At 34.8% G+C, this 13,195-nt stretch overlaps 1 protein-coding gene across 3 annotated transcripts in view; it reads right to left on the bottom strand.

Moving 5' to 3' along the window:
- The window catches only part of PSMD14 (proteasome 26S subunit, non-ATPase 14), a 90,891-nt gene that overhangs the window by 62,986 nt on the left and 14,710 nt on the right, over nt 1-13,195 (bottom strand). Inside the window, exon 1 of one of the 3 annotated variants that reach the window (XM_036857269.1) lies at nt 6,858-6,931. The exons of the other annotated variants lie outside the window; for them this stretch is intronic. Coding sequence (XP_036713164.1) covers nt 6,858-6,902 — 45 coding nt within the window. The 5' untranslated portion in view covers nt 6,903-6,931. Of the gene's footprint in view, nt 1-6,857; nt 6,932-13,195 lie in introns of those variants that run through there. 3 annotated transcript variants of the gene reach the window in all.

The following is a 13,195-nucleotide window of genomic DNA, read 5'->3' as shown; positions in this document are numbered from 1 at the left end:
AATTTTGTTACGTATATTTTACCACCGCCACCAAAAACAAAGACTACTCAGACAAAAATAATAAAAACATACTACAGATTTTATAACAGGTGAGACTAAAAATTATAACAACAGTAACATACCAGAGGAGATACAAAATATACTATTTTAACATTCATATGCTATAAGTGAAGTAATATAATAACACATGAAGGAGGTAGAAAAGGAAAAAGCAACAAAAGAACAAATGAGAAAAATACCAAGTAAACAGCAATATAATAGATTGAAACTTAATCATATCAATAATTGCATTAAATGTAAATAATCTTAAAATTTCAATTAAAAAGCCAAGATTATCAGAGTGGATTAAAAACAAACAAGACCTACCTATATAGTGCCTACAAGAAAGTTACTTCAAATAGGAAGTAATAAAGACCCAAATATATTAACATGAAAAAGACAGGAAAAGATACACCACATTAATAGCAATCAAAAGAAAGCTAGGATGCTATCAATTTCATAGCAAAAAACATTACAAGGGCTAAAGAAGGTCATTATATAATGATAAAGGGTCAATACACGATCATCTCAAAAGATGCAGAAAAGAGACTTGACAAAATCCAACATCCATTCCTGATGAAAACTCTGACAAAGTAAAAATAGTAGAGAACTTCTGTAACCTGATAAAGAACACCTATTAAAAAACATACAGCTAATATCATATTTGATAGTGAAATAATAAATGCTTTCCCCCTAAGATCAGAAATAGGATAGGAATGACTACTTTTACCACTTCTATTCAACATTTTACTGACATTTACAGTCAATTTAATAAGGCAAGAAATAAAAGGCATCCAGATTGGAAAGGAAAAAGTATAACTGTCCTTTTTTTATATATACTAATTCACTCATATTGAGTCTAAATTTCAATAGATTTTTTTTTTTAATTTATTTTTGGCTGCATTGGGTCTCTGTTGCTGAGCGGGCTTTCTCTAGCTGCGGCGAGCGGGGGCTACTCTTCGTTACGGTGCGTGAGCTTCTCATTGCGGTGGCTTCTCTAGTTGCAGAGCACGGGCTCTAGGCTGATGGGCTTCAGTAGTTGCGGCTCGCAGGCTCTTGAGCGCAGGCTCAGTAGTTGTGGCTCGCAGGCTCTTGAGCGCAGGCTCAGTAGTTGTGGTGCACGGGCTTAGTTGCTCCGCAGCACGTGGGATCTTCCTGGACCAGGGCTCGAACCCATGTCCCCTGTACTGGCAGACGGATTCTTAACCACTGCACCACCAGGGAAGTCCCCTAAAACTGTCTTTTTCACAGACAAGATAATCAGTGAAATAAAAATACTGCTTATAATAGCATCAAAAATATGAAATACTTAGACATAAACATGACAGGATATAAAAATTCTGTACACTGAAAACTACAAAAAATTACTGAGAAAAATTAAAGAAAATCTAAATAAATAGAGAGATATACTATGTTCATGCGTTGGAAGACACAATACAGTTAAGATGTCAATACTCCCCAAATTGATGTGTAGGTCTTATATACCATCAGCCAAAACCCCAGCAGATATTTATTTATTGAAATTGACATACCTAATTTTTAAATATATATGAAGATGCAAAGGACCTAGAATGGCCAAAACAACGCTGTTAAACAACAACAACAACAACTGGAGGACTAACACAACCTGATTTCAACACGTGTGATAGAGCTGCAGTATTCAAGACAGTGCAGTACTGGCTTAAAAAGATAAATAAATAGATAACGGGACAGAATAGAGACTCCAGAAATAGAGCCATACATATAGGGACAACTGATTTCCAACAAAGGTACAAATGCAAAGGTAGAGAAAAAAATAATCAACAACTGATGCTGTAACAATTTGATATTCACATGCAAAAAATGTTTTAAAAACTGAACATGATCCGTATCTTGCATCATATATAAAAATTAATCCAAAATGGATCACAGAACTAAATATAAAACGTTAAACTATAAAACTTCTAGAAGAAAACATAAGTGAATATCTTTGTGACCTTGGGTTGGCATAAATCTCTTCGATATCACACCAAAGTATAATTTATAACAGAAAAATCTTATAAACTAGACTCCAAAATTAAGAACACCACTCTTTGAAAAACACTAAGAGAATAAAAAAATAAGCCATAGACTGGGAGAAGATATCTGCAATCACGTATTTGATAAACGACATATCTAGAATACATAAAGAGCTCAGAAAACTCATTAATAGAACAGCCCAGTAAAAACTGGGCAGCAGACTTTAACAAAGACCTCACTAAAAAAGATATATAAATGGCAAATTAGCACATGAAAAAATGTTCAACATCATTAGCCATTAAGAAAATGCAAACTAAAAGTATAATCAGATACCACTACCTTTTAGAATGGCTAAAATTTTAAAAATTTACCATACCATGTACCAAGTGTTAGCCAGGATGTGCAGGAACTGGAACTCTCACACTGCTAGTGGGCATGTAAAACAGTAAATCATTTTTGAGAAGTTTGGCAGTTTTTTAGTAAGTTAAACACACACCTGCCACATAATCCAGCCATTCCACTTCTAGGTATTTACCCAAGAGAAATAAAACATGTACAGAGTGTTCATAGCAGCTTTATTTGTAATAGCCCCAAACCAGAAAACACTAAAATATTTATGAATAGGTGAATGGATAAACAAAGTGCGGTATATCCAGCCAATGAAATACTACTTAGTAATAAAAGGGAACGAGCTATTGATAAACACTCAGAGAAGAATCTCGAAATATAGTAATGAGAGCCAGACGAAAAAGAAAATCTACCGTAAATTCCATTTGTTTAACAGTCTAGAAAATGAAAACTAATGTATAAAGGCAGATGAGTTGTTGCCTGAGGAATGAGGAAGAGTGAAAGGAGAGGGGCTACGAAATGGCATAAATAAATCTGGCAGGAGGGGGGAGACGGATGCTCACCACCATGATTGTAGTGACAGTTTCACAGGTGTATGTATACGTGTCAAAACTTACCAAATTATGTGCTTTAAGTATGTATAGTTTAGTGTATGCCAATTATATCTCAATAAAGCTATTAAAAATAAAAGGCTTATAAATATTTCTATCCTAACTTCTTATAACTCAAGAATATTGTAGTTATTTAATGCCCAAGTACCTCCTTTTGTGATCTTTCTCAAATATAGTGACTACAAAGTAAAACTCTTTTGTAAGCATAAAATTGAAAAAAGGCCTACAAATAGGGTAGATAATACAATCTGTCATAGCAATTCAGCAAATTCAGGCATCACGGCAAAAATAGCATTCATTCAAAGATGCCCAATTAAAACTTAAGAGCAGTTTTCTTATCTTTCAAAAAAAAAAAAAAATCAACTCCTGATTCTACCTACAATGTTAAGTGGTTTACAGCACCTGTGTTTACTTACACACACACACACACACACACACACACACACACACACTCCCTCTCTCTCCCTCTCTCACTCCCCTTTCTCTCTGCAGTTTCCAAACCTCCTATCTCATAATTTGTAGTTCCGAAGACAGCTCCAAAAGTTAAGAGAAATTATGGTCTTAGGAGACAATCTAGTTTAGGGATGCTTCATCAAGGCTTGACAACTCACCACAACGTTATGTGCTTGGAGACAGCCAATATTTTAAAGTATTCGCTGAACGCTGTATGACTTTACAAAACATTTTTAAATCCTCTCATCGTTTTTCTACTGATCCGTAAAACAACGAAGTGGTCAAAGAAGTATAATCACACTTTTATTGAACATACAGATAGGAACAGATACAGACAGGAAAATAAACACAGATAATTTAAACAACTGTGCAATCTACACGTCAGAACCAAATCTCCTGACCCACAGTCCAATCCCTTTGATTCAGTGCATCATTTCAATTAACACAAATGTACCTTACTGTTTACACACTGAAAAATATTATTACTTACTGCTCAAAATCATCTGCAGAGGTAGCCCTGAGACCATCACCATGAACAAAGAATAACCATTTGCACTGGGCAATTCCTATAAAGTCAGTACATAAGGAAGATGATGATGCTTATCAACAATTTGATAAAACTCCTTCCCAAACTAAAATATTGTAAACAGCATAGATATTTCGGAATCAGAAAAACTAAATGTGAGGTTGAATCCTCACTACACAGCTTAAAGCTAAGGCTCACTTTCCGTTGTGAAATGGGGCTAATCATACCCACAGTACTGGTTACTATGAGGATTAAATGGTATCAACATATGTACTGCATATAATACAGTGCCTGGCACACAGCTGCTACCACTCCACCTACTACTTTTAACGATAAACTTCTAATACTTAAATTACTGATGTCTATCAAAAACTAGCAATTCTAATTTCAATATAATATATATATGCTTTAGAATTAAATACTAAATTTAGATAGAAAAAGGCTAATACTTTGTTTTTCCTTTAACTGAGTTTCACTCACAAACATGCCATTTAGGTACTCAGATTAAAAACAACAAAAACCCGCCAGCACATTTCCTTTGTAGTATACACAGACATAGAACATGCTTGAAATTGGTTCTTAATCTGCATACTTGTGAAAATTTTGATTACTGCCTTTAAAAAATTAATCTAACTTTTCTTTAATAACTTTGAATAAGAAAACCATTCATATGAAGTGCAAAGGTGTTGTTAACAGATCTTAATGTTTATGAAGAGTGAAGTCAAGGAAAACTTAAAACAAGTTTATTAATAGTTGCCAGAGTATTAAGAACGAAAAACTCACCTGTGGTCAAGGAATCACAATGCAAAAAGTTTACTCTTTCAATAAAATTCTAAGGGTTTTATTTATAAGCAACATCCCTGAAAATACTAAAGAAAAAAATGATATCTAAACTCATAATATACTTCCATAATCCATATAATTTTATGGCTGCTTCTAAATAGTATAAGCATCTTTATTTTCCTGTTTTCCACCAATATTCAAATATACCATAAAATATCCAAACACAAGCAATGTTGTATTAAGACAGTGATCTTGCTTAAATTTAACCATTGGCTGACAGGCAAGGCACCATGTAAGAGCTTTAAATGTACAATTTTGCCAGTTGATATACAAAAGTTCTAAATTAGCATATGAAAAGTAATCTACAGATGGCTATGTACAATTCAGAGAAGTCAAGTGAATAAAAGGTAGAGACTGTCTATACTTACAAACCTAAAATGGGCTAGGCAAAGCTTTCTCAATTTTCTGCCACAATTCAACACTAAACATCAGCCTCTGGGGTTGTTATGGTCTCATTATTAAAATAATAAGTAACAGTAAAGCTATTATCTACTACACCTAATTTGAGCTCCTAGACCATTCTTGAGTCTTTTACATAAATTACTTCTAATAATCACATAATCCTGCGAAGTGGATCCTACTGCGCCTACTTGTATAAATGAGGAAGCTGAGGCTCAAAGTCAACCAATGTGTCCAAGGTGATCAAGGTAAGTGGTGAAGCCTAAATTCAAAGCTGCCAATGTTGTAGTAAATATCCTTGTGAAAACATTAAGATAGGAAACAACCTAAGCATTATTGACAGAGGACTGGTTAAATAAATCATGGTTCATCCATAAAAAGGAATAGCAAACAATCATTTAAAGAAAATGAGGCAGCTTTATATGTATAAGTATGCAATGGGACAATCTCCAGAATATACTATTAAGTATGTATACTGCACTGTCTAATATAGTAGCACTGGCCACATGCAAGTTTAAATTTTAAACTATTTAAAATTAAATTTAAACATTTAGTTCTTTAGTCATACCACCCACACTTTAAGGGCTTGATAGCTACATGGCTAGTGGCTACCATATTAGGCAGCTAGCTATAAAACATATCTACCCTCACAGAATGTTCTATCAGACAGCATTGATATAGAATATCTTTGGAAGAACAGAAAGAAACTGATAACAGGTGTTTCTAGGGAAGGGGACAGAAACAGCAAGGACACATTCAACATACGCACAATTAATTTCTTAACTCTGTAACATGTCATATACTACCTATTTTAAAACAACTATTTACCTTTTTTAAAAAATATCTTGTTTGGTTCTCAAAAAAACTCCTTGATTTATGCTCTTGGAAGCATAAAAGGCTCAGAAGTTCTAAAGCATAACAGCTAGAGGGTAAGGGACAGAAATCACCTCTCCAAGACTTCTTAGAAATACTCTTGCCCACTACCCTAACTTCCTTAAGCATTCATCTATTCACAATACTATTTGGGATACCATGCAAAAGATTACCAAGTTGCTATTTCTGAGGAATTAAGGAGCAGGGACAGAAAAAACATCAGGAAAAAAATGCTTACAAGCTATGAAAGAGTAACTATGGTCAAAAGGCACAGGGGAAAGTTCTATTCTTTTGGGAAGAAAGGCACAGGTCACACTGTCACATCTCTCTTCTTTTCTTTTACTTCCATTTACTACTCTACAGAGGAGCACTTAAAAGCAACAGTCTTTCAGTTCTGCTTTGAAGTCACTTTTTTTTTCTCCAAATGTCGTATTTCTTCAAACGATATAGTACACTGAACAAGTGAATTGCTATATGCCTCAATTTCCTCACCTGTAAAACAGAAACCTGTTGCCTAATCAATGTTATTCACTAACTCCTGGACATTTTTGCCTAGGAGAGGGAACAGCCAAACCTTTGAGAACAAAAAAGGCACAGTGGTCAGATACTCCCAAATAACAAACAACAAAACATTTGAATCGTTACTTTTCTCTCATTGGGGGATAGATGGTCCACTCCGGGAGGCTGAAGTACCTGAGGATGGTTCAAATATATGAAAATCTACCCTGGAAGAAAAATGAATAGGAACAAGATCCCAAACCACTCACTTTCCTGCACACTGACACAGCATTCTCATTCTCTTCCTCTTCCATGGAGCTCAGCCACCGTTTAGATCTGGTCTAGCTCCAGAGCGTGCCTTTCTTTCAGCATTGCCCAAAACATACTGCCTTTCACAATGAGTTTAGGCAGGTCAGAGATCTGTGCCAGGGCAGACAGAAGGGCAAGCTGGTGTCCACAAAGTGACAAGGACATGAATTTGTCCCCACACAGACTGGTGACCAGGAAGCCTGCCCAAATTTCAGGAATCTGGGTTTATGGGAAAAGAAAAGCATGATACAGGCCTAACAGACAGGAATGTCATTCAGGGACTCCAACAGCTAATCATATCCACAAGTATTCAAGGAAGTCAACTTACTAAAGAAATCATCCTATAAAATGTAAGACCAAGCAAGAAAGATATAGTGTTGTGAAGAAGGACATATGACAATTATTTCCAGAAATTTATATTTCCAAGTTGTTATTAAATTTTTAAATGTAATAATTACCAATATGTAACTTAAATCCTCAAAAATGTATAGGGCAGATGTTAAATTCACTTTATACAACTGTCACATAGAAACCTCAACACTTACATAGCTTAGACTATTATACATTTACTTAAGGGAGTAAGACACTTGAGACTGAGTTTATATTATTGGGAAAGTGCAAAGAAACTTGCCAACATGTGCCAGTTCCATGGCCCACAGGTAATGAGCATTGCCTGCCTGTGCCAGTCAGATCACCAACCAACATTACTGTGAAGGCCATGAAAGAAGCTGTTAATACTCTGGTTTAATCTCAGCACAGACCAGAGCAGCAGATTAGGCAGAACTTTACATCAGTGGCAGGTCTCCCAAGTTCTCTTGATGCCACAGAATTCATAAGTGGGATCAGTATGTTCTAAAAAAACATGGTACTGCAAAAGGAAAAAAAGGTTCCACGGCATCAAGCAGTGTAGTACTTGAAACCTCACCATCAGAGTGACAGTTTTCAAGTGCCATTTATGATGCCCTAGTCTGGAAACATCCCAGCGAACCCATCTGATCAACAATTTCACAGATGGAAGCACTTGATGGCTAATTGGCAAGTCTATTATTCAAATAAAACAGCTCTCTGTACCGCTTCTTTCATTATTACAAGTCAAGGTACAACAAGGTTGGTCATTCAAATTAGCTTAATAATAGAAGCCTCCTTCCAAAAATAATTTTTATAATGAAACCACACATTTTGACAATTAGTTTAGAGCACTAATCAGTTTCTGAACAGTAAGGAAAATGTTTTATAAACTAAAAGGAGTAAGAAGTATAAACCTTCTTTAAAAAGTTGTACTATTTGTTTCCTCTGTCTTCATCAATATGTCAAGATATACATTGTCACAGGGAATAAAATGAATGAAATATTTACTCATTCCTTAAATATTTTAAAAACATTGGCCAAGTATTACACGTCATAATGAAGGAAAATCCTCTCAAATATTTTAGGTTTCCTAAAAAATTGTAAAGCAAGAATCTTCTCTTCACCTACATTTTACAATAAAAATTCCAGACTGTTTAATGTTTTTTAATTTATGAAGCAAGTAGCCAGTGACAACATTATTATAGATATTATCTACCTGAGGACATGTTGTTGATGTAGATAGGCTTTGGCATCAGAAGGACTTGTGTTCCAACTCTAGCTCCACTTCTTGTTAGTTCCGTGACTTGACCCTATAATATGGAAATAATTATCCCTACCCATATAGGATTGTTGTGAGGATTAAACGAGGAGATTATATACATAGAACATCTCACATTAAAACACGGGAGCCCTCAGCATTCGTCCATTTGGCTCTCATCCCTTTTTCCACACCACTGCTATAAACTCTAGAGGGGAATCCTGATACAACTGTCAAAATATGTGAGTTCTCTTTACAGATCCATACATTTGCTCCAGATCCCACTGAAACTTACATTCCCTGTTTAGAGTATCTGGCTATCTCCCTATGCTACAATTTTCATAGATGCCAAGGAAATCCCCAGGAAGAACCTTGTAGAAAGACTGAGCTATAAAATATTTGAAGACCTCAGTTAGCCTATAAAATAGTAACTAGGAAATGCATATAGTAACCAGAACCTGCAAGTGGGAAGGAAATAGTAGCCGGAAACTGTGGAACTAGTTATAAGCTAAAGTAAAATCAAAATTAACTCCCTATAGTGATATAGCAATATAATGGGAACAAAAATGTATTTTACTAGGTAATAAAATAAGTAGTTTCCCATGATGTAAAAGAATACCTTTTCTATAAAACAGAAAGGGGTACTTTTCCAAAACTAGGTTTTGTCATTCTACTATCTACTTTTGATAAGCATTTTGCTTCTAATTACTCAGGCTCTTGTGTTTACAACACTAGGTAACAAAGAACTAATAGTTAACAGAGAGATGCCACAGGCAGGTAAGAATGTAATCAAGTAAAAACAGAGGAAATGAATATACAATGAATGAGAGAAAAGTGTAACTACCATAGTCCTTACTTAACTCTTCATTGTCCCTAAGCCTTCCCTTCGTGCCCAACACAGGCATTCATTCAGTCTCCTGGAAGGAAGAGCCTGTGAAATCACTGGCAACAGTTTGAAAAGCAGCACTGGGAGGCTGCCCACTGCAGACCACTGCCCTGCTCTCGTGGCATGCTTCCAGGATGCTCAACCCAGAAAATATTCCACAAAGAACCACCCTGAATGCATGTTGTGGGAGAGAACACTGGCCATGTCTGTCCACATTTTAAGTGAGTATGATAACCTAAAGAACTGTCCAAATGATAATATGAACTGAAAAATTAGAAACTATGTAACGCAAGTTTAAGATAGGAAACCCAAAGATCAGTGTACCAAATGAGCATGGTTACCAGTAAATCTAACACGTAAAACAATGTTGAGGGTAGGGAAGGAAAAGACATAAATTGGATTTTTATGATCGTAACATCCTATACATTTGGAATATTAAGATTATGCTGTACCATCTTAGTTTCCTATATTAGACAGAGGTATCTTCTCTTGTTTCTCACCCCATATACCCTTCCTACCAAAAGCAGTATCAGCTGTCATGGATCCATCATATCCTTGACTTTAATTTTTAAATCTTAACATTTCATTTTTCCTCATAATTTTGATTTTCTATTTCATCAGAATGTGATTAATTTTGGAAGACAATTTCACTATAACTGAAAACACGTCACTGCTCCCCTTATGTTCTAAAGAATTCAAGCAAAGTCATTTACAGTAATTTCATATCAAGACAGAATTTAACATTCACAAGTGTCAAAGACCTTTCCCGTTGAAAGACCAGTCACAACTAGAATGTTCAAACAAAAGAACACAGATTAACTATAGTGCACCCACCAGATAGTTGGTTTTGTTTCCCTTTCACTTGAGAACTCTCAAGAACAGATTTGAGACTCCTCAGGAGCACATTTTTCATGGGGTTTAATAACTATTCAGAAGAATTATACTACAATGACACCTAGAAAGAGTATGCTCTAATTAGCTTGTTTTTGACCTGACCTCTTTCGAATTTTCTACAGTAGAAACATCAGCTCAAGTATATGAATAGAATAATTAGGAACTATACTTTTTTAAATAATAAAATTATTACATGACAAGAGCAGCAAATGAAAAAAAATTAAAAGCATTTTGTATTTTTCCTTTGTTTCTAAAGCAAAATCACTATTTATTTGTAGTTAAGCAAAGAAATAAAAGAATTAAAATTTCTTGACCCTTCCCTATTTCTCAATAGGAACAAAAATGGCCAAATTAATCTAACAACGTTTAGAAAGGCTCTTTGTAAATGTTCAGAGGATCACATCAGGATACTCAAAGAATCAAAGGGGGGAAAAAGGTAACCAGAAGCACCCATCAGTATGTAAAAACTGTCAATACAGACAGGTTACAGAGCTCAGGAACATAAAGAGAACTCATAAAAAGCCTTTTGTAAACACCTGCTCATTTTCATGCTACTGCACCAGCAGTAAATAAAGGTTTTATTTCAAATGTGGCTGAAGCCACACCAGAATCTTTCCAGTAGATAAATACACAATAAAAATAAATCATAATCTGTAATTTATTTTAAAACAGTACCGTAGTAGCTTCATGTCTCCGCTTCCATTCTTGCCTTAAGTCTCATCTCCAGAGTATCCAGGTTCTTTAAAAATGGAAGTATGATGAGCATAACTCCTTTGCTCAAAAATCTCTAACAACCTCCCAACTCACTTGGAAGAGAATTTTCTACAAGGCCCTGCATGATCTAGTCTCTGGCAACTGCTATAGTGTTACCCTCTTCAACTCCAAGGAGAATATGGAATGTCTAAGTAAGGCATGAAAAAAAGTACTGAAAAATAAAATGAATTTCTGATTATGTTTTACTTGGCAGCTTTTTAAAAAAAGTTTTACTAAAGGAAAATGTTATTTAATGTTATTCACTGACTTGTTCTTTTGCTTTAATTTTTGTGGTTGTTCATTAAAAAGAGAGAACATTATTTATGAAGTGGAAATTCCTTTTGTCTCCCTCCCTTCTCATGAATTTGGTATGAGTTATCCAGGCATGTGTTATGTGTTATACAATATGGTAGCCACTATCTACATGTGACTATTTAAATTTAAGTAAAATTAAAAATTCAGTTCTTCAGTCACACTAGGCACATTATCATGGACTCAACAGCTACATGTGGCTACAAAATTTAAGTTAATTAAAATTAAAATTAAATAAAATTTAAAATTCAGTTCTTCACTTGTTCTAGTCACATTTCAAAGGCTTAATAGCCACATGTGGCTGATAGCTATTGTATTAGCACAGATATAGAACATTTCCTTCACAGCATAAAGTTCTATTGGACAGTGCTGCTATAGAACTTGTAATACTTTTACTAAAGTTACATGCCCTTAAAAAAAAGTTATTCTATGTTTTTAAAATTAGCATTAATGCTTTCATATTGTATGTATATATCTACAACCTGAAATTTTCTCTTAATATGTTTGTAAGGTCTATTATGCATATTGCGATATAGAATCTAGTTCATTTTAACTGCTGCATAATATTCCATCATAATGCATTTTGGCACAGATAGACACTTAAGTACTTTGCAATTTTTCAGTAATCCAAACTGCCACACCCACACCAACCCTAAGGAAAAAGGCTTCCATGAGAATTCTTGCTTCTCCAAGTCTTCATTAACACTTAAAACAACAAACTTTTGTTTAAAAAACCAATCTAATACTTGTTTTACTTTTCATTTCCCTGATATACGGTGAGGTTGAGTATCTTTTCATGTTTGTTGGCAAATCTTGTTCTACAGATTATCATTTTATGATCTTTTTTCCTCTGGGTCCTTTTTGTGTTACTGATTTATGGTTCCACTAAATGTGTGTGAATGAACGTGTCGCAAACATCTCTTGCTCTACTACTTGTCTTTTAAGTTTGTTTCTATTGTCTTTGTTAGGGCAAGAGTTAGTAATGTATTGAGGTAGTCAAATTACTAATCTTCTCTTTTGAGTTCTGCTTTCCTATTTTGAGGTCATAGAGGACGAAATTTTCTTCCAAAAAATATTTTTTGGGGCTATGTACTGTGTGTCGGACATGGTCACGGGTTAGTTTATTTAATCCTTATAAGAATCATCTGCAGTAGATATTGTTACTCTCATTACAGAGATATGGTAATTGAATTTCTTATTGTGGTAAAATATACATAACATAAAATTTACCATTTTAACCATTTTTCAGTGTACAATTCTGTGGCATTAAGTACATTCACATTGTTGTGCAATCATCAGCACTATCTATCTACAGAACTTTCATCTTCCCAAAGTGAAACTCTGTACCATTAAACACCAACTCCCCATTCCACTACAACCCCCAACTCCTGGCAACCACCATTCTACTTTTTGTCTCTATGAATCAGACTACTCTAGTAACTCATTTAAGTGGAATCATAAAATATTTGTCCTTTTGTGACTGGCTAATTTCACTCAGCATAATGTCTTCAAGGTTCATCAATGTCATAGCATGTGTCAGAACTTCCTTCCTTTTTAAGGCTGAATAATATTCCACAGTTTTAATACACCACACTTTATCCACTCAACCATCAATAAATACAAGTTGCTTCCACTTTTTGGCTATTGCAAATAATGCTGCTATGAAATGGCTGTACAAATATCTGACTCCCTACTTTCAATTCTTTGGGGTATATACCCAGACATGAATTGCTGGATCATATGGCAATTCTGTTTAATTTTTTGAGGAACCACCATAGCATTTTCCACAGAGATCACACAATTTTACATTCCTACCAGCAATGCACAAGGATTTCTCTACACTCTCA

The sequence above is a fragment of the Balaenoptera musculus genome, chromosome 7 (genome assembly GCF_009873245.2).
Source record: "Balaenoptera musculus isolate JJ_BM4_2016_0621 chromosome 7, mBalMus1.pri.v3, whole genome shotgun sequence".
NCBI classification, from domain to species: Eukaryota; Metazoa; Chordata; class Mammalia; order Artiodactyla; family Balaenopteridae; genus Balaenoptera; species Balaenoptera musculus.
This window is presented reverse-complemented; position numbering and strand designations above follow the sequence as displayed.